Below are 22,470 nucleotides of genomic sequence, written 5' to 3'. Positions count from 1 at the left end.
TCATTCAGGAAACTGAGGCAGAAGGATCACAAGCCTGAGGGCCTGTCCCCAAAAGACCAAAAGGGGAAAAAAAAAAGGTATCACATGGCATCAAGTGACATGCTTAAACAGCAAATGAGCAGTCCTGGGCCAACTTAGGTCCTCGAGAATCTTCTAATCAAAATATCCGGGCGCCCTGGCTCACGTTAAATGCCAAAGCGTTCACTTTTGATATGAGAGAACCATCCCGAGAACAGCACTCTGATTTCTGTGGCGAATGAGTTTTTGTAGTGTGTACAGCTATCAATCTTAACAACAGTCATTTTCTTTTTTATCTCTTCTTCTTCTTCTTTTTCTTCTTCTTCTTCTTCTTCTTCTTCTTCTTCTTCTTCTTCTTCTTCTTCTTCTTCTTCTTCTTCTTCTTCTTCTTCTTCTTCTTCTTCTTCTAACAATAGCTTCTGAACATTTTTAGTAAGGATTTTAAAGACACACCAATTCCAAGTGTCAGTTGTCATTCGCTTGGAAATTCAAATGACTTTTCTAACAGTTTGTTAACAAGCACATCTCGTCTGCAGGAAGTTTGTGAGATAAAGGACAGCATTGCTCTAACATCTGTTTCCAATGTTGGGAATTGCCTAATGGTTGCAATTTGGATACTTACCAAATCTCAGAAAGCTTAACTCATCCTTTATTTAAATATATGTTAAGTATTAGGTTTGGGGGAATATGCTGAAATATGAAATGAATATTATTACTGTATTTAAATATTTCAAACGTTAAAATTTTAAATATTTCAAAACTCCTCAAATTAGAAACTAGTTATTAAAAATAACTGCAAATCACAATGTTTATATGGTGGTACTTCAACACTACCAATATGAAGCTCTCTGTAGTGAAAGGAAGCACAATTTTATAAAATAACAAAACAGAAGCGTAGGGCTTGTTTTGAGAGCTGTCACTTGAATATATAAAAATTTCACGTGATAGGTAACATCTGTGGGTATTCTGGAAGGATCGCTCAGACGTTCTCACCAGCTGTAAATGTCAGTAACTAGCTCTGCACTATAAAACTCACAAAGTGTACCTGTGCTGTTCATCAAAATGATGCCAGCAAACCTGTTCCAGCAGGTATCCCAGTCATTCTAGGAAGGGCTTCTCTCTTCCAGTCTCCAAATAAAATCAAGCTTTTAGGGAAACAGAGAAAGATAGGAGAACATGCATGATTAAGGTAAAAATAGGCACCGAGCCAGGGAGTGTGAGAAAAGAAAAAGCCAAACAATACAGTTTAAAAAAAAAAAAGGGCCAGGAAACTCAATACTGATTTGTTAATGTGCAGTGTCTCTATCATGAGAGGGTTGTCCAACACTTCAGGGGGAATGCATGTTGAGACAGGAAAAGAAGTTTTTCAGCAAAGTCCCTGAGACAGGATCTTTGGGTTCTGTCCAACACTGTGATGTAGTAGTCTTGGGGCATGTGTTTTGTTTCCCGTGCCTGTGATAAAATATCCTGACAAAAGTAATGTAAGGGAGAAAGGGTTGTTTTAGCTCACAGTTACAGGTTATTGTCCATTGTGACAGTGAAGTCACAGCAGCAGCAGATGATGGGATTTGGTCACATTATTCCCAGAGTCAGGAAGAAAGAACAATGAATGCATGCATGCACACTAAGGCTCTCAGCTGGCTTTTTTGACTCATACACAGCCCAAGATCCTCTGACCAGGGAATGGTGCCGCATTCCATAGCAGGTGGGTCTTCCCTGCTGTAATCAGAATATCCCTACATGTCCAAAGGCCCTTCTTTGAAAGTTGACAGCTCTGACCATCACAGGGCTGAAAACCACAGTGGGCTCCACCCCAGCTTGGCTACTTAGTGCTGTGGTACTTCAAAGATGATGTTGATCATGTGTCATAGTTACCTCATCTCTATAGCGCACTGCCTATAGGGTCTACTCTGGAAATCGTAGATCCGTCTATACTTTGCTTTCAAGTCTGAATTTGATAAAAATCTATGATTTTATAGTTATATTTTGTACTTGAATATTCCAAACAACCAGAAATTTTAACTTAAGTGGATATTTAGGAATATGTTTAATCTCCTAAACCATATACATCAGTAGCTATATACATAGAGGTTTCCATGAAATATTAATCCTAAAAACAGGCACTTTTGCATTAAATAGAGAAATAAAAGGTTTACTGTAGCTTGTGGTTGCAGGGATATTAGTCAGTAGTCCTGTGTTATAAGGCTGAGTCACGATGGTGGGATCATAGGCTGGGCCTGCACACCCCAGGGCAAGGAGACGAATGGGCTCAGATAAATGGCTACCTCGAGAGGTTTCTATTTGCCTTGGATGATGTATTATATTGTTCTGATGCTATCAATACTTCACTTTCTGTGCATGTACTTTTAATGACCTGTAAATCATGGTATCACAGCCGGGCGTGGTGGCTCACGCCTTTAATCCCAGCACTCGGGAGGCAGAGGCAGGCGGATTTCTGAGTTCGAGGCCAGCCTGGTCTACAAAGTGAGTTCCAGGACAGCCAGGGCTCTACAGAGAAACTCTGTCTCGAAAAACCAAAAAAAAAAAAAAAAAAAAAAAATCATGGTATCACTGGACTCTGAGCTTCTCAGACCCATTATTTGGTATTTTTAGAGTACATTCTTTTATTTATATGCAATGACAAGTAGTTTCTGAATGTATAGATTACATGACTGTCTTCCATATAAAGGCACCATCATTAAATACTGAGACTCATCTTGCCAAGATCGCCACGGCTAACCTCAAAGTCACTGATCGCTCCTGTACATTCGGAGCCCAAAAGGAAACATGCTCCTTTGCACACTCTCACCTTTGCTCTACGTGGACCCTCACAGCTCACAGATGAGAAATTCACCTTTTGGGTCCCGGAGCTCTGCCCACTGTGGCCTGAGGACCTTTAAAGCCGGTAAGAGTCTCTGTGATTGCTAACCTGGTGGGAAACGCCGTGGTCTCCAAGGTCTATAAAGGTAAGCCTGAGAGAGTGTTTCCACAAACAATTTGATCATACTGCCTCAAACCTAGTGGGTAGTATAATCCTTTGATTTCAAACTTTGAATAGATTACTGGGAGAACAGAGAACCTCTGCCAAGTGGAGAGGCGTGGGAGGAAATGAGTGGCTGGGGCTGCATCCTTGGGGGTATATCCAGCCAGGTTTGTCCTCTTCTGTTTACTATGCTGCACTCTTTGCCCTGGGGTGAGCAGCCCCCTCCTATAATCCCACGGCCATGACTCTGCCTGATCGCAGAGAACTTCAGACTAATATCCCTGCAACCATAAGCTGCAGTAAACCTTTCGTCTCATCCTTTCAAGTTACCATGTCAGTCATTTTGCCACAGCAACTGGAAGGCTGATAAATGGTTTTGAAAAGAATAGGTGGCACCCACACAGGGCAACCAGAAAGAATCAGGCTGAAGTTTACACTGCAGCAGTGACAGGATAAGAGATGGAGCCAGCTGAGTCCTCAAAGCCATTCTCTGGTAGCCATACAGGGGACAACTGGTTAGTTAGAAGAGCCATCACCACCACACAATGTTTGATCGTGACCAATTTTATTTTCAGCGACATTATTGGGTACTTTATGGCAAAGCAGAGTTCATTCAACATTTTATTTTGCATATTAAAAAACTCCCAAACAATACTTTTATACAGAACATCTTCCCAATAGTAATTAAGTCCAGAGATGATAAACTGTAGTCACAAGGGCAAGCACCATGAAGCACATCTCAGTGTCTTGCTGCTCATGGTTTTCTGTTTTGTTTTTTGAGCTACTGGTTATATGTTGAGCAAACAACTCTTCAGCTAAAGGAATGAACATAAACTTTGGAAACATTCAATCCTGAGTCCCTCATGTGGCCTTTATGTCTAAGAGATTTTAGGCACAGCTAAGTAATAACTCATTTTAAAAATTTAGTATTTGGTATATGATTATTAAAGAGTTCTCAAAATTACCTATGAAAGCTACTCTATCTAAAACATAGTGACTTCACACAGACAGTGCACCTAATATGCACAATGTAGTTGATTTGTTCTGTCCTAGACATCACGTGGTCCGAGGAGGGAGGATGGATGGTCCTCAAGGCTCATCTAAGGACTGATACAGAAGTTAAAAAGGACACACACCTTTGACACATTGAAGAGGTAATCATTTGAGACTATACTGTCTAGATAAAAGACTGTATATCTTCAATTACTTCATTTCACTAAAATGTGGCTTGAAAAACACAACTCCTGGATTATAACGCATTCCATTAGCGCTGCTGTTCAGTACCTTGTTTTATTTTTGGTATATCTGCATATTGCATCCAGAGTTACAAACTGCCCACAGTGCTTTCTGCCTCATTCAAGTATAATAAAAGTAGAAATCTAAAGAAGCTCTAAGGCTAAACAAACTATACATCATACAAAAAATTAATTTACAGTCAAAAAGTATTGGCAATGCCCTTTATAAGCCTCAACAAAGACTCATCACAAAGGATGTCATAATCTACATACACATGGTTATCACATAAATATACCGTTTAGATTCTTGTGCTGCGAAGTAGCTGTTAAATGAACACAGATAGAACCAGCACTCTGTACCACAAACATTTCTGTTAAAGAAACAGTATTGTCAATACTAATCAAAGGAACAGGAATTTCTTATTGCATATCTATTGTGGCTGAGGCAGTTCATTATGATACAATAATGCAATCTCCACATTATTATTTTAAATAAACAAGAACACTTCTACTAATAGAAAGAGTAATTTTTTTCTGAAATCACATAGAACATTGCTACATACAGTTTTAGGCAAATACTGCAAGACATGACCTTAAGGTGTCTGCCAGAAAAGCAGATGTGCATATTTATATAAACTAAACAATGCAAGAAAAATATTGCACAAAATCCTATGTTTCAAAATAAAATATTTCTGTCTCAATATAGATAATTCCCTATTTTATAAACAAATCCTAACATCAACTGGCTGTTGCAAAGCGTTTCTATTCCTGGAAGCTTTAAAAAACAGACACTAATAGACCTCTGGCCTCAACGTGGGGAAAATGCTCACAGAGAATCAGACTGCTAAAAAACTGACTACCAACGTTAAGAGATGCCTGGGGAGAGCCTACAGTTAGGGGTTCCGTTTCCATTTTGAACTTTCATTCTGATTTTCAAATATCTTCTCAGATTGAAGACTCATTGACACCAAACCAGAACCTGAAGTTCTCAGGAGACAATTTACTCATGAAAGTGATGAACTTGTCCTGGAGATCTGAGCAGAGAAGGGACAGCTGTTGACTGCAAGAATGCCCACAGTCATTTGCTGTTGACCAGGAATCTTCCCTTTGTTTAACCAACAAGTATTTCCTGGGCATTCCTGGGTCACGCCATTAGATATCAGCATAGCATCTTAATAACAGTCACACCATTAGCTAAGAAGAAAAAGGCTCCCTAGAAAATGTTTTTACCAACCTTTTTCTTTTTTTTAATGTAAAATCTGGACTCCCAGCAACATGACTGGGTTCTTCCTTTATATACTCTAAATTACTCCTGAACTGGGGGAAACGGCCATCAGTACTGCAAGGGGACAATGCCAGATCGTGTCGATGGTCAAAGCAAGGACTCAGCCAAGCAGTGCCTCTAAATCTGTCCTTTAGGGTGGGATCTTAGCAGCATTCTAATGAGTGGCTCATATAATTACTAAAAGAGTCAATGATTCTGTAGTTTGAACATACTTTAAATAAAGCAGCTGTTTTTAAAAAGCATCTCTCAGTGTTGATTCTTGAGCGAGTACCATCTAAGCAAATACATCCTTACTGTATTTTATTATTATTATTATTAGTAGTAGTTATTATTTTAACACCTACAGTTCCTTTCCCTTTTCATTGATTCCCCAGAGCTGGGTGATTGTTTCCTCCCGTACCCTTACATCCTTAATTATTATACCTTGCTCCTGAAAAGTCAATAAATATTTTCTCAGTGAAGGAGTTACTAACTCTGAATTGGAAAAGTCAGCATGCCATAAGCTGATAGTAAGATCGGCAAGACTAGGTAATCACCCATGCGTTTTACTCGGCAACATCTTCACTTTAACACAACTGCAGACCAACATTTGTTCTTCTATCGTTAGCCCCTGACCTGGCATGGACGCAAAGCCTGAGAGAGACTCGACGAGTCACAGATCAGGGTTCCTTTAGAGGCGTCTAAAGCACAAGATTCAGGAGCCAGAGCTGTGAGTTAGTCAAGTCTCTCATCGCGCAGAAGCGGCTTGTCTGATGAAAGATTTATTTTGGGAGCTCCAGTTGTTGGTGCTCAGTATCTAGAATGGCAGTGCGAACAGAAACACGTATTTTCAGTAGCAGGGAACTTATATTTGATTTGGTTTGGGCAAAGCAAAACAAACAAACAAACAAAATACTCCCTTTATACTCCCTTTTTTAAAATTTCAGAGCTCACCTGATGGTCTCTTAGTTTTACAACTGTTTCCATCATAATACTGGGAAGTGTCATTTAAAAGCTGACTTCAAATACTCAAGGTTTTAATGGTGTGAAGCACCTACTTGCTTCCAGTTTTCTGGACATTTAAAAATAATGTGTACAGTTTTGTTTTTTTCTTTTTAACATAAAGTAGCTGTTTTTGCTTGTTACAGTAAGGCACAGATCATTTTCGTGGCTTAGGACATTATTTGTGAGTGGATAAATGTTTCCAAATAGCCTAGTGTTACAGTAGAACATCTCACAAGCTGACTCAAGGTAGAGAGCCACCAACCTGTGGCCATGGGATTACCATGGAAGTGGACTGGAAGCCAGTGTTTTAAGCTGCAGTCAGGATGCTCTCATTTTTTTAGACAATGAGTTCTGATGTGAAAAAGAGACCTCACTTGAAAAATGGCATTAAAAGCGCTCCATTCTGTTGAGGAATCCGGTGGGAACCCCTGCCTAGCAGTGTGAGTACCACAGTAACTTTTCCGGTTCCTGCTGAAATCAGCTCTTCCACGTGTACTCTCCTGTTGTTTCAGTAAACTGGGACTAACGAACAACACATACAGGCACAACCTCACAACCTTGCATATTATTATTGTGTGAAGATAAGGATTAAATATTCCCTTCGATAGTGAGCCCATCCTCAGAAGGACAGGCTCCACTGTCCACTACAAAAGAGGGAACCATTACCTCAAATAAAACTATCTATTTATATTTTGGAATGCAGATTTAAAAAATGACCTGTGTGTGTCAAACAGTGTAGGAGTATGGGATGCTTCCATCTATGAGAAGTTTTTATAGTTTCTTACAGTATTATGAAAGCTGGTCCCCAGGGAAGAGGCTTTTAGGCCAGAACATAGTCCTGTGTTTGAAGTCCATGATATCTTCAGCAATACAGACTTACCTTTAACTTCTGGAAGGCAATCAAGAACAAGTGTGCTAGCTTATCCTGTTCAACTTTTAATTTTTCAGTTTTAAGAAAGTGTATTCATGGTCTAGTGACATAGCTGACTGAATACCAAAAAAAAAAAAAAAAAAAAAAAAATGACCTGTGTAAATACTTTAAGGACTACGTTAAATAAACCTCCTAAACTTCTAGCTAAAATTCTGTTCTTTAAGTAAATACTTTAGAGTACGGCCTTGCTGGAGTTCTTCAATGGTTCTGCAAACTTTTTTTTTCACTAAAAAGGACAATTTTTGAAAAGTAATCATCACACTTGAGGATGGATAGACTAGAACCATGGCGTCACTACCTGCACATCTAGGGATCATGCTGCATGTGCTCTCAGGTGTGCTCCAAAGCTAAAGAGTAATCATGAGGGAGGCAGGATCCACGGAGAATCACAAGGGATGCATTCTGATACTTCTCTGCCCTAAATAATTCTATTGTGCCTGCCCTTCCTCTCTTCTTTCCCTCCACTCCTCCTGCTTGCCTGCACAAAACAGGTGTTGGGACACACTCAGAATGGAGAACCCCAGCAGGTGTTCAAAGACAACACAACATGGCATATGCTTGCAGCACACCCCTTCAGATGCTGAAAATGGCACTTTTCTTCTGTGATCTTCTCCCTCAAACCTGGATAACCTCAGTGTAATAAGGAGAAAAATACTACATACAGTACAGGAGCTGGACATCTGAACAATATTCCTGAAAACTTCAAGGCCATCAAACTAAGAAAGTGAAGTCCCAGGGTGAGAAGGAACCTCAGAAGACATGATGGTAGAACATACTCTAGAACTCTGAGGTGATAAGGGAACAGAAAGGGGACAGCAGGGAACAGTCAGAGCTCTGAATACCACACAGCGAGTCAATGATACGGCAAATGCTGCATACTAACATAGGATGCTAACAACAGCAGAGGCAGGGTCCAGGGCAGAGAGCAACTCAGTACCATCTTTGCATTTTTTTTCTATAAATCTAGAAGGACATTTAAAATACAAAGTTAATTCTTTAAAAAAGCAAACAAGGTAAGGCTATGAGCATCTTCACAGCACGTCAGTTAAGAGAAGAAGAGGACACGGCCTATCTGGACTCTGCAGGGCATTTGGCTTTCGGGCAGTGGACCATAGTTAACACATACATGAGATCGAACATTGAGGGGCTTCTTTGTAAGCAGAAGCTTTTAACTTCACATTGTAATTCAGCACTTAATATAGCTCACTGAAAGGTAAATATACACATTCACGTTGGTGGAAAACATGGCTACAGGTCTTCATAAAAAGCAAATTATTTCTGCTAGAGTGCATTTAAACTGGAAAAGAATGGTGAGCTTAATTCATGATAGGAAAAGGCATTATTGCTCTGCAGGACAAGACAACTCCTCTTCCAAGCTTTGCATCACATGTCATCTGTATGCTTAACATAACTGGAAGATTAAGGCAATTAGTGGGTTAACAGTTTCATCAGTGTTAGGCTATTTTTGATCAGTTTTGACATCTTGATCAGTTCATGCTCAGCCAGATTAGTACAGTAACTACTGGCGATATGTAGGGGTTATATATGCACACTTAGTTTAAATAAAACAAACAGCATTAAGCACCAAATACTGGGAAAGCTTAAGTTCAAAACACACTTTCAGCCTATGTACAAATTAGTACCTGATTTAACAGCACAGCAGAATTCATTTTACGCTGGGAAACCAATAGGTAATAGGTAATACAGATCCATGAGATGAACAGACAGGGAAACCGACTAGACTGCAGTAGGGGTCGCCATTCCTATCAGCGACTCTACTGTTCCCATCACAGGGAAGGAATTCCACATGTCTCTGGAGAAGCCAAGAGGCAAGCAACTGACCCTCTACTGGTACCTAAGTTTGGTTTCCACTTCTGCTTTCTTCTGAAATGTTTAAATCTTGTTGGAAGTCACATGACATATGACACAATGACACTACTTCTTGGAGAAGTCCGACGTCCTTTGAAGGCTTCGTGTCCTCTTTGCCAGCCTTCTCCCAGGGAACAAAAGTCGACTGGCGGCTCCCGGGGCCAGGCACCGACAGATCCTCTGACTGGAGTGGAGCCTGACCTGGTGTTTGCTTCACTTCTGCTTTTCCTCTCTCTGTTTGGGAGGCTTCAGGAGTAGCTGGCTGGAAACCCAATCCTGAAGCTGGCTTTTCAACCACAGTAGGGCCACTTACACTGTCAGCACAGAGGGGCTTCTCACTGCTCTCCTCTTTCAGGATAAACAGAGAATCTGTCAAGCCACCGGAGGAAACACGTTTCCTTGGGGATGGAGGGAGTTGCCTGCCATGGAGGGCGCTGTCATCCTGCCCGAGATTCCACTCTCCCTGGTCTCCAGAAGCACACAGCAGGGCCAGGTTATTCTCACTGGGAGCGTTGGACTTGTTCTGGGAAGGGAATTACAACTTCAGAATACTTACAATAAAATGACAGTGATTCTTTAGTAACTTGGTGTCTGCTTTGAAAGCAAGGTAACCATGCTTCAGCAGGGGCCTGAGCCCCACCTCAGGGGGAGGGGAGCACTGACTGAATCCTGACAGTTCCTGCCTGCCCCATGAAGAGGAATGATGGGTGTCAGGTGGGGACTCCACAAACTCTGTTTTCAATGTGTTTAAATTGTCACCTGTCACAGTCAAATCCACATAGAACGTCCTGTTCTCCAGTCAGAATGGGGTCCCACTGCACATAAAGGTTTTTTTTTTTTTTGAAGCACTTTAGTTCATTTAAAACTGTTCACTTTTCAAACAAGAAAATAGAAAAAATATTTTTAAGACATATTAATTACAGTGTTTCTTTAAAGCTCAGGAGTTTTTATAAAAATAGGAATATTTCACATAAAAATGTTTTCAAAAGGATGAATGCTAAACTAGACGGCACTATGCCCAGAAAGGGGCATCACCGGGTAGCACCAGAGCAGTGGCTACAGCAGCAGTGTGAGCTGCAGAAATAATCCATACGATGTACATTTTACCATAGTTTGAAGTTTCTGTACCTACCTAGAGGTAAAATGCTTCTATAAACTAAGTTTATTTATCTGATTGGGCAACCATAGCAAAGGCAAGAGGGTTTCCATTTAATTCTGTGTCTCAACTAACCGTAGGCTTGTAATCAATGTCATCCATGGATCTGAAGAAATCCAGGCTCTTGGCAGGCGCCAGCTTTCCTTGATCAGAGCTGTGCGTGCTCAGCGTGTCCAGGATCTCACCCAGTAAGTCCATCTCCCCTGAGTAAGGAGCCTTCACCTGGGCTTCAATGGAGTCATCGCTTTCGTAGAAATAAGCACATGTTTCTTCCCCGTCTTCAGAAGATATCCTGAAAGGAGACACAAGGTGGAGCAGTCGGCACAGGCTGAGTCTCAACTTACTCGCTATGCCAACAAAACAACAACAAGGTCACAACTGAAGGTGAGGGTGATGCTCACTTTTAAACCCAGCATCCTGGAGGCTGAGGCAGGAGGATTGCACGTGTGAGGCTAGTCTGGGTTCCAGAAAGAAACCAGGGAAAGGAGAGGGAAGGGTTAAGAGGAGGAAAGGAAGGGGGGTGGTTTAGAGGAAGGAAAAGGGGAGGAAAGGAGAGGGAGACACAAGACAGGAAGAAAAGGAAGAAATGAGAAAGAGGAAAGAGAGGGTTGAAGGACAGGCAGGGACAAAGGACAGAAATAAAAATTAGTCAAAGTCTCCACAGTTATGCATACATCTGCTTCAAATACTAAAATACTTAAGTACACACATCAGAGCAAATAAATACAAAGTCATGGCTCAGTAATCTGAAGCCAGACTTTCCATCTATAGGATTTGGGAATTTCCTAGAAACGTTAGATTGAACACTTAGAACATTTGCAACATTCCAAATATACTCTTCATAATCTATATGGTTGTCCTTTTCTTATTTGTTTTAGAGAAGAATAAATATTCTCCTATGTAGACAGATTTCATATGTAGGATGTCCATTTTATTACTATGTATCTTAAAATTGCTTAAAAAATTAGTTTATACAATTCTCCATTCTTTGTATCCAGTAACAGTTCTAAACTTCCTTCCTGTGATGGTGCCTTCACCTTAAGCCCTCCCCTGGCTCACTGGACTGTTACCACTGTCCCTATTTCACCTGTCCCTCTCAGTGTGGGGTGTTCATCTCTGTCATCTTTCCTACTCCTTGGACGCCTCTGAAGATAACTCTGCTTCCCAGGAGCATGACACTTTCAAAGTCTACTATGCCGTGCCCCTGTCCTAAGCCTCATTCCTCACAGCGGTGCAAGGAGTGCCATTTCTGTTTGTTGGTGAACATTGAGAGGGAGCAAACATGAACTTTACTAGTGCCTAAAGGCCATGCCACTACACAGGGTCCCGTAGTGTTGGACTCACTTGCTTGCCCGTTCAATGTCGTCATCATCATCATCATCATACAGGGTACCATCTAGGCTCTTATGAGGTCTTTTCAAGTGTGCCTGGAGAGGAAAGTTGACAATAAGTTGAGTTACTGATTTGAAATATGTCTCTTTAATAATTTTAAAGGAACAATGTAATTTTTTATAATAAATACTTAGACATATGTTTTCAAAGCTTTGAATGTCATCCAATAACCTGACAAATTAGAACAAGGAGAAAAAGAACAAAGCAGCATTTAAAAAAGAATCAACACTTCCTAGCTTCTCCAGTAATAACTGGAAATAGATATATAGGTGAACAGTCACACCGTGCATCCACAAGGCAACTATCACATTTTCAAAAGAACCATCAACAGTTGTCAATTTTATATTTACTACTAAATGTAGACTCTGGTTCTCCAGTGCTTCTGGAGTGTTGGGGCCCAAATTCCTGCATTTGTAACATTTTCAGATAGTCCCAGTGCTCGATCTGAGGAACTCACTCTCAAGAGCAAGATCTTAAAATAACAATTTATCATTTGTACCTGAAAATACTATATTATGCATTCATCAGACGTTCTCAAATGTAAAATGTTCATGTTGATTGGCTGATCTGTTTGTATGCACATGCATTCCACAATAAACATGTGGCAATCAGATGACAACCTGCGGGAGTTGGCTCTGTCTTTCTACTATGACGGTTCTTGGAATTGAACTCAGATCATCAGGCTTGGCAGCAACCTTTACCTGCTCAGCTGTCTTGCCAGCCCTAGGTAGTTTTAACAAATATTTGTTTTTAAAGATTTATTTTGTCTTATGTGTATGAGTGTATGTAAGTATGTATGTATGTATGTATGTATGTATGTATGTATGTGTACTGCTGCATGCCTGGTGCCTGCAGAGGCCAGAGGAGGGTGTCGGATCCCTGGAACTAGAGTTACAGGCTGTTTCGAGCTTCCTTGAAGTTTTGGAGATCTGAACCTGAGCCCTCCACAAAGAGCTTTTAGCTGCTGAACCATCTTCCTAGCTCCAAGATGTCTTTTTAACACAATTTAAAAATTGTGACATCTACAAGTGAACAGTTAACCTTTAATCTTTTACACCATATAGTCTATCTCCATACATTTAATTTGTGGGTCAGAATTACACAGGTCAGTGCTGCCTGTGGTGCCATGTCCCCAGTCTCCTTCAGTGTCCCCTTTCTTTTGCACCAGCCATGACTGAAACATAGTAGCCCACCCTCATTTCCTGAAAACTGGCAGTTTATGTGGCGGTCCAGACTCCACTTTCAGCTGACTGATGCTTGTTTCTGGCAAGCACAAGCCACGGTGGCAATGTGCAGTCTTATAGTGCACAGTGGTAGGCATGTGATGTTCAATTTTGTTAACACGGCTCTGGGTGTGGCTTGCCTAGCCACTCACTTGGTTCCATTCACTTGTCATGACCACTGGGAGATCCATTTTTTATTAGCGTTATCATTTTATGGAGTATTCCTTTTATATTTGCTAGAATTTTATAAAAAAAACCCTTTACCATTTAGCACTATATTAAAATATAATACAGACCAAAGAGAGCATAGAAGTTGTTGGTGTGCTCTTTTATTTCCAAGAGTAATGAGCCACTGCCCCAGCAGTCTCTAAACTGATGACAAGATGAGGTTATTTTTAATATTGTCATGGCTTATATATATTTAGTACATTTTAAACCACCAGTTATTATTAGTGTTCAAAATACCCCATTTTTGAACTTCAGCTTAAAAGCACTTATCTTCAAGACACATCTTAAGAAAGGCATAGGTTAAAAGATTCACGGTTAGGTTTTTCCTTGAAAATAATCCGGTATTGGTGACTGGCCTTGAGCTCATCACTGCTATAGCTAAAGCTATATAAAGAATATCTGAAGATTTCTAAAATGTTCTCTTTATTATTATACATGGTTCAATGCTTCAAAAATAAGGTTATAACTTTTACATCATCATCCTTTTACCCATGGAAGCGGGCCATGTCTTCTCGGACACTTGAACCTCAGAAGCTCAGAACAGGGCTTTGGGGTTTTCAAGTGGGTAATGACATTCAGAGGTGAAAACTTGTTGTCATGGTGCTCAAAATCATATACCGTCCTTCTGCGTGGGGAACTTTAGCCTTGGCTTTGCCCTTGGCCACATCCCCTAAAGGAGGACCTGCCTGTCTCCAAGCCCACAGATATCTCCATTGGCTGCACTACAGAATAAATAAGTCTCTGGGATCTCTAGAGAGGCCCACCTACCTGCTCACTCCTTGGTGCCAATGCTCCTAAGGTGAAGCAACGAGGGACACACACACAGGATAAGCACTTGTGACCTGTGACTGAAATGTGTAGCGAGTCCCCCAGGAGTCTGAGGATGAGGAGGTACTGAGGGGCTAAGACCATGTCAGTTTGCCACATAAACTGAAGTTTCTTCAGTTGGACAAAAGTTCTCAGAATTATCTAGGAACGAAACTATCGACCACAACATTTGTTCTGGGAGGGAAAATTAATCTTACTCTCTTTCCCAAAACAACAACAATAACAACAAAAACAACAACAAAAACAAATTAATACAATACTGCACTGTCAGTACAATGAACTCTACATGTGCAACTTCCTAATAAAACAATTAAAATTTAAAACAAAATAAGCAAACTACGAGGACACTAAAATGTGCTTAACGTGGCTGCTATTTGTTAATATCACCACTATTTGCGAAGATAAGAATATTAAGCTGAGGTACGTCCAGAGATGCTGGATAGTTTCTCCAAGCCACATACAGCGTGCAGAACAGGAACAGCAACAACAGAGGAAGCGCTGTCATCTGTTGTGCTGCAGATCCTGGCTGCTCCAAGACGCTTTCATCCTTAGCTGCCTGTCTGATCAGGGCTCTCCAGTATTTCACCCAAACCATTCTCTGTACAATCTATGTAATACTTAAGTCATGAAAAGAACTTCATCAGAAAATCTGAGTGTTATTTCACACTTCCTACCTACACAGGCCTCTATTAATTTTCATAGAGATGCTACTAACTAGTGTACTTTACAAAAGATATTCACAAAAGAATTTTAGAAACACATAAAATGAACTAATAACCATTTTCTTTTTTTGTAGATGTTAACCTACGTCCAGTGGAGACTCTGGAGCTACAGGTGGCATCTGCACTGTGGGCCGCCCATGTTTCTTCCTGTCTATGTGCTGTCCCCTGGATTGTTTGTTGTCTTGTCTCATTGGTGCCCTCATTTCTTCATGTGATGACTAACCTTGACTGTAAACTTGACACATGTGGGAAGAAGGAACTGAAGAACTGCCTTCTTCACATTAGCCTATGGGCATGTCTCAGGGAGAAATTTCTCTATTGTTAATTGATGCAGGAGGCTCTGCCCATTGTGGGCGCTGTCACCCCTGGGCAGGTGGATGTGGGCAAGGTAAGAAAGGTGAGTGAATGCACGCTTGGGAACCAGTCAGTAAGCAGCATTCCTCCATGGTCCCGCCTCAGGCTCCTGCCTGAGCTCCAGCCTTGGCTTCCACTATGATAGACTGTTACCTGTAAGTGGAAATAAACTATTTGCTCCCCAAGTTGCTTTTGGTTTATCACAGCAACTGAAAGCAAAACAGAACACTTAATAACCTAAGTAAAATATGTACATGATTTTACTCTTTAATATAGGCTTATCCTTCCTCCAAAGCATGCAGTTGATACTTCCTGAAGAAATAAATATTTGCATATATAGCAGGTAGGCTCTTGTCTTAGGGTTGCTGTGATGAAACATCGTGACCAAAGCAAGTTGGTCATGAAAGGGTTTATTTGGCCTACACTTCCATATCACCGTTCATCACAGAAGGAAATCAGCACAGGAACTCAAACAGAGCAGGAAGCTAGAGGCAGGAGCTAATACAGAGGCCAGGAAGGGCTGCTGCTTTACGGCCTTGCTCCTCATGGAACGCTCAGTCTGCTTTTTAATAGAACCCAGGGCTACCAGCCCAGGGATGGCACCACCCACAATGTGATAGGCCCTCCCCTGTCAATCACTAATTATGAAAATGCCCTACAAGCTTGCCTACAGCCTGATCTCATGGGTGCATTTTCTTACTTGGGGTTCCCTCCTCCCTGCTGACTTCAGCTTGTATCAAGCTGACATAAAACCATCCAGCACAGTTGTGTTGAGTATTTAATCGGGTGACATCAGCCTCTTCTGTGTTCCTGAGGCCCATTCATTACCTCAGTGAAGAACGAAGGGCCATCTTTTTGTGCCATGCATTAGGCTATATGCTGAGGCACAAGAATTAGCAAGAACAGAGCTTTGTGTCCTTATGGATGTTAGTCTAGTAAATAAAAACTAAACAAACTCCAAAAATCACACCAACAAGCACAAAAGGTGTGACTCAAATTAGCTCCTACTAAGCTATCCCTGCTGAGAGAGCACTTTGTAAGAATTTGACCTAACAATCATTGAACCCAAAGGAACTCTTTTCCCTGGGCTCCGGAAGGCCATGTGTTAAGAAGATGGTGAGAAGGAGTAAGCACACATAAAGCTTCCCTCCACTGGGGTAGTCAGGGGAACACGAGAAGTTTGTTATCATGGCACTCATGCTGCTTTCGGGGCCATCAACATTTGCAGTTATTCTTTTGATCACTAGGTGGCGCACACTTATTAAAAAGTCAGCTGGACTATGTAACCTGGTGTTACCCAGAGACACCATTGATTTAGCAGCAGAATGAGGGGGTGAGAATGTGGGCAAGGGTGGCAGGGAAGAACCAATACCAGATTCACAGTCCCAGATAGAGTGTAGCAAGAGACTCTGGGCTCACAGTCCCAGATGATAGAGTGCAGCACAGAGGCCATGGGCTCAACTGTCTTCTGGCAGCTTACTTGAAGTTGGAGCTTTAAGGTAAGGTGCATCCCTTTTCTTTTAGTTCTTAGCACTTCTTCATTCCACAAACATGCAGTAAACACCAACTATTATGCATTTCACTGCTTTCATGGTACAAATACAATAATAAAAATATTTCCTCTACGGAATAAACCTATTGCAAACAGGAAATAAACACTTCAGGGTTACATACAGGTGGGCAGTTACCACCTCTTCTAGGATGGAGGTATCACACAGGACAGATACACCTTGGGAGGGTAAAATAGGGGCTGCATCGCTTTGTGGTTAAGATCGTATATTGTTTTGGCAGAGGACTTGAGTTCATTTCCCAGTACCAATATTGGGTGTCTTACAACTACTTGTAATTCTAGTGGCTACTGATACTTCTGATTTCATTTACATACCCTCACACAAACTACTGCACACAGACACATGATTAAAAATTGAAAAGAAGTATTTAAAAAGAATATAAGGCAGCCAAAGCTTCTATCACTTAGAAAAAGAAATTAAAATGAGACTTAGAACTGAACATCACAAATCTCAATCTAAATTTGAACATGTATAGTTATAAAATACAAGTCAGCTTTCGTGAAAATGTAAAGTGCACATTGAGTGTGTGTGAAAATCCACAAGGTTGAGGGTTCCTCGATAGGACGGTGGGGAAATGCTACGTTATTGAAAAAGAATGTCTATCAGTATGGAAGGAACTGTGAGTGGATCTTTCTCTTCCTAGACCTGACCCTGTGTAGATACTGAATGAAATAAACAAGACTGATGCAGACAGGAACTGTTTAAAGAAAAGAAAACACACACCATCTCACAGGAAAGGACTAAGTCACAGAACCACACAACTGAATATCTGAGGAGAACTCAAGAAGCCAATTCAGGCTAGTTGAATGCTATCTTCCCTGCAATGCCTTCTGGGAAGCACATCAGACGAAAATGGCCAAAGCCGAGGAGCCTGGTAAGCTTGCAATTACCACTGTGATCACTAGATGGCAAACAATGTTAACCAGGCCAAGTGCAGCTTAGCTCAAGGGTGGGGTAAGGTGGGGTGGTGGGCGGAGTGGGAGAGTTGAGAGAAATAGTTCTGACATAAGCAGATGAAACAGAATTGAGATTCTGATAACATATGTAACATTTCTAAGACAGACTCACTATGAAGTTCATACTGGCCTTGGCTTCACAGTCCTGTCTCTGCCTCCACGGGGCTAGGATTACATGTGTGTGTGTGTTACATAGACTTTAAAAAAAACAGCCTTACTTTTAAAAAAAGATTTATTTATTTATTTATTTGTATGTGTACGTGTTATTGCCTGTAGGTGAGTCACCTGTATGCCTGGAGCCTGAGGAGGTCAGAAGAGGGTTTCAGATTTCCTGGAAGTAGATTTTGAGCATTGTTAACAGCTTTATGTGCTGGGAACTGAACCCAGGCACCACTAAACCACTGAGCCATCTCTCCAGCTTCTAAAAGTAAGAACACATTTTGATACTGTCCCATCTTGGAGTTGAGGCAATCAAAATCCAGAAAGACTTTTTGCTGATCCAAAGTCTATAGCAAACACCTGATACTATGCATAAAACCCATTTGTGGCATATGAAAATATCACAGTACAAAACGGCTTGAACATGCACAGTAGTGTTATTTGCAAAGAACTTCAAAATACCTTTTTGATGTTTACAGGTAGCAACTGAAGCACAGTTAAAGCCTTACAGAAGGTTTTCTTCAGTTTTAGAGGTTTCCTTGGCAAGCTTACTTTACACTAACTGTGCTGAACACTTTCCCATGCTGTGCATGATGCTCACAAATGTTAGCAAGCAGTGACTTGGGTAAGAATTCCAAAGGGACAGAGCTAGGACCCTGTCCCAGGTGTGTAGGCTCCACTAATGAACTATTTCTATTATTGCCATGCTTCACGAGAGTGTCCTGAGGGTCCAGACAAACTGTGAGAGAGAAAGACTGCCTATAAAGTCAAGCCTTAGCCTGACTGTAAAGCAGGGACTGTCCTAGTGAGATAGAGGTGCTAATGCTCCAGGAAGGCAAGACACCGTGAGGCAGGAGACTAGCGCTGAGGCCTGACGATTGAACAGCCTCCTGGTGCACTTAGGGGACTGGAAAGACTAACAAGTCTCATGATCTGTGAGATCAAATGGACTGAGCTGATGATTCCTGTTGGTATTGGGTAAAAAGCTGAGGTCTTATGGAATCCTGATAAGGCCAGTCCTGAGCAGGGGCACACAGTGGCTCTGTCAGCAGTGATTTGGATATGGCCCTGACCACACACAAGTCCTCCAGCTGTTGCCTACAGTGATCTCACATTCCTTGTCAGCCTCTTGTGCCTTGTCTCCTTTTACCTACCACCTACACAGGCTGCTCTTGAGGAGGACCTGGGTTCTGTTCCCAGCACAAAAAAAGCAGCCAACAACACTCAAACTCTACTTCCAGGAAATCTGAGGCCCTCTTCTGAACTATTCAGGCCCCAGGCAAACAGGTGACTCACATAGATACATGCAGGCAAAACACAACATAGCTGTGAGCTTCCTTGTACCAGAAGCAATCCCTAATAATATTTGATCTTACCGGCCTGAGACTAAGAATTTTACATTTTAGTTCCTACTTCCACTTAGATGTAGAAAACTTCTGCAGAATGCCACTCCCATCTTAACAATGACCAAGTCTAGATAACCTAAAAAGTATATCATAATCACTTTTGAATCCCAATTCACAGTAACCAAGGAAACTGAGCCTCATCTATCAGAAGGCCTTGGCAACAAACAGGGAGATAAGCTTATCGAAAGTTCAAAGCAACATTACATAAAGGAAATGTATAGGCCCATGTGTCAAGTTAGAGTACTGAGGAATCTCCCAGCCAAAGGGAGGAGTGTTTGCAGTCTCTAGCTCTTTCCTCTACACACATTCCTGTAACTTTACTTGCTAAAGGGAGGGCATGCGAGACAGACTGGAAAGACAAAGTGCCTCTGGTAGTTGAGAGCAGAGACTGCGGATGGGCACTCAACACACTTTTCTATATCCTTATTTCATAGAAAACTAAACCCTTTCCCAAGACTGTTAGGGAAAGTGGAGAAGCAAATTCTCTACAGGTGTGAAGGACAGCAAGCCCTAGGGACACCACTGGGGAGGGCCCAGGAACTCCCCCTCCAAGGAAAGCAGTTTGAATAGGAATGTCTTCTATAGGTCCATGTGATGACAACTTGACCAAGTCGCAGCTGCTTTTGGAGAGAGGTGGAGGTGATGTTGGGAATTTCAGTTGGTGAGGCTTGGTGGGGGTAAGGAAGTCACCAGGGGGTGCTCCAGGAAGACAAGCTGATCTTTGGCCTCTTCCTTTCTCTTCCGAGCTGGCTCTGGGGCTGGCATGAGGGGAGCACCCTGCCAGACTCACTGCTGTCATGATACTGTTGTCATGATACACTGCCTTGTATGACCATGAAGCAAGGCGTATGGGTGAATGGATCTCTGAGGCCACAAGCTAAAGAAAACCTTTCCTTTTAAATTGTTTCTTTGAGGAATCTGTCACAAGGACAGAGATGAACTCACGGGGCTTCCATAAAGGCTACAGTGGACGTAAAGAGACATGGCTTGCCTAAGAATGAAGATACACAGAAAAGCCACAAGGCCTGGACCAAGTTCAGCCCTGGTCCCATGTGGCTCAGGCAGATAAAACCTTCAGAAAGCTTAGGATGAATCAGGAAAACTGAGAGAATCTAGAACTTTCTCCACAAGTATTCTACAAATGCAGGAGATCATAGCATCCCACTGATATGCTTATCAATAACAAAATCCAATTCCAGACACACACCTGCTTGTAATAATCAATGCCATTATAAAAGAAATACATGTTCATTTATAGATGCAAATATTAATACACTCTATATATAAATTCCAGAATTCAATTAAGAATTTTGAGACATTAATGAATAGATAATGCATGAGGAAATGAATCATAGCAAAAATGGATATTTTAAAAAAGAAACAAGTGGAACTCATAGAAAACAAAACAAAACATCCTGATACAGTAGATGAAAATCAGTTCCAGATCTCATCAGCAGATTCAACAAAGATTTGAGACAGGTCAAAAGACATGACCATAATTGAATAAAACACAAAGAGAAAAGAAAGCAAAACAAGTGAAATGAAGAACATTAACAAGAAAGTAGGGTGCCGAGTACCCAGAAGCGGAGCCCTGCCAGCAGCAGCGTGTGCAGTGCATTCTGTTTCCATAGAGGAGACTCTCTGTCTGGCTCCCCAGAACTACCCCACTCCTTCCCTCCCTCGGTCTCCCCACCTACCTACCTCTCTCTTTCTCTCCACCTCCCCACCCCCATGTATAGTGGATTGTTACTGTAAATAAAATGGGCAAATATTACCTAACTGTGAAACTGACTGTAGTGAGCTCTGGAAGCACCATGTGTAACAGCCTGGGATTTTCGGAGTCCTCCGCGGAGGCAGGCGGGCACTTTACCATCACCTTACAGCTCAGCTCTTGAAGTGAGGTTTAGGAGTGATGTTTATGTTCCCAAACCATCCATAGCGCAGAGCTGGTATTCTTGTCTGTGTTCATCATATTATAAAAACTCAGATATTTCTGTTCCTTCCTATTAAGTGACAAGGCTGATGGGCAGAGAATGAAATAGATGTCTTCCTGTATTTGTAAATCATGGACCTTAAGAACTTAAAAGGAAGCAAGTTATCTTCAAAGCTAAATTAGCAGGACTAATACTTCTAGAGGTTCCAAGGAGACACATGGTCTCCAAAGCCAGGAAGTAGCTTACCCTGATGGTCAGATAGTTAAATGGGAGTCTCCTGATGATACATTCACTCTGTCCAGATCAAAGCACCAGTGCATTAACAGAGGCTCATTTCAATTTGGTTTTAATCTATTCTAGTTTTCTTTCTTTCTTTTAAAAAAAAAAAATTAAAAAAAAAAATCGTTCAGTGTTAGAGTTGACAAATAGAATGCAGGAAATCAGAACTGATCCCTGGTTTGGCAAACTACTCATCCCAGAAACAGTACCTTTAGGGTCCATTCTTGCTTGTTGTCCAGAGACTATGAGAAGCTGGCAATGGCCATACCCAGGAGGCTGTCTCTAAGACACAACAACTGCCATAAGACGTCTCAACTCACAGGATGCACACTTACCCACGTGGGCACTTGCAACAAACAAGGCTTCAAGCTGGATATTAGGAAGCCAGCTTTTAAGGGCTGTTCATATGCTGGGTGATACCAACTGTGATTTAAATCCCACTACCCCTTACGTCTTTAACATTTGAAAACACAAATTTGACCAGTGGTTTTACAGCTAGCTTTTCAGTGTAAGAAATTATTAGTCAACATAAAAACAATATGATTAAGTATTAAATACCTCAGTGAAGAAGCATAAATTAGTGATCCTTGGAGAAATGGCAAAAATCCTGAATTTTTAGTGGGAATAGCTACTGTGTGCTAATGGCTTTTCCCACCACCAATACCAGCAACTGATCTCTGACCAACTTCAAAGCAGAGCCACACAGGGGGGGAATGCAAAGCAAACCAAAGCAAGCCAAACCAAGCCAAGCCAAGCCAGACAGGAGAAAGCATCATTTCCTTCTCCTAAGATTCTGGAGAGAAAATAAGAACTGTGTACAGAAATTGCATATTTTTGGAATAGAGAATTGTTGTTAATTTGATCAGAACTCTGAAACACTGAATAGGAAGGAGGGGGGGAGTTAAAGGACAGAAAACAGAGGGAAAAATCTGTTTCCATGTTTCTATATAAAGTCTA

General features: G+C 41.4%; 1 protein-coding gene across 2 annotated transcripts in view; it reads right to left on the bottom strand.

The window, feature by feature from the left end:
• Positions 1–4,272: 4,272 nt before the first annotated feature.
• Dennd1b (DENN domain containing 1B) overlaps positions 4,273–22,470 on the bottom strand; it is a 222,215-nt gene continuing 204,017 nt past the window's right edge. For both annotated transcript variants that reach the window (XM_021163138.3, XM_021163128.3), the window contains 3 exons: positions 11,806–11,888; positions 10,537–10,753; positions 4,273–9,828 (listed from right to left, as the gene is read on the bottom strand). In XM_021163138.3, coding sequence (XP_021018797.2) covers positions 9,292–9,828; positions 10,537–10,753; positions 11,806–11,888 — 837 coding nt within the window. In that variant the 3' untranslated portion in view covers positions 4,273–9,291. The remainder of the gene's footprint in view (positions 9,829–10,536; positions 10,754–11,805; positions 11,889–22,470) is intronic.

The sequence above is a fragment of the Mus caroli genome, unplaced genomic scaffold (assembly GCF_978045245.1).
Source record: "Mus caroli unplaced genomic scaffold, Mus_caroli_1 scaffold_1, whole genome shotgun sequence".
Lineage (NCBI taxonomy): Eukaryota > Metazoa > Chordata > Mammalia > Rodentia > Muridae > Mus > Mus caroli.
Note: the sequence above shows the minus strand (reverse complement) of the source record. Positions and strands in the feature narration are given on the sequence as shown.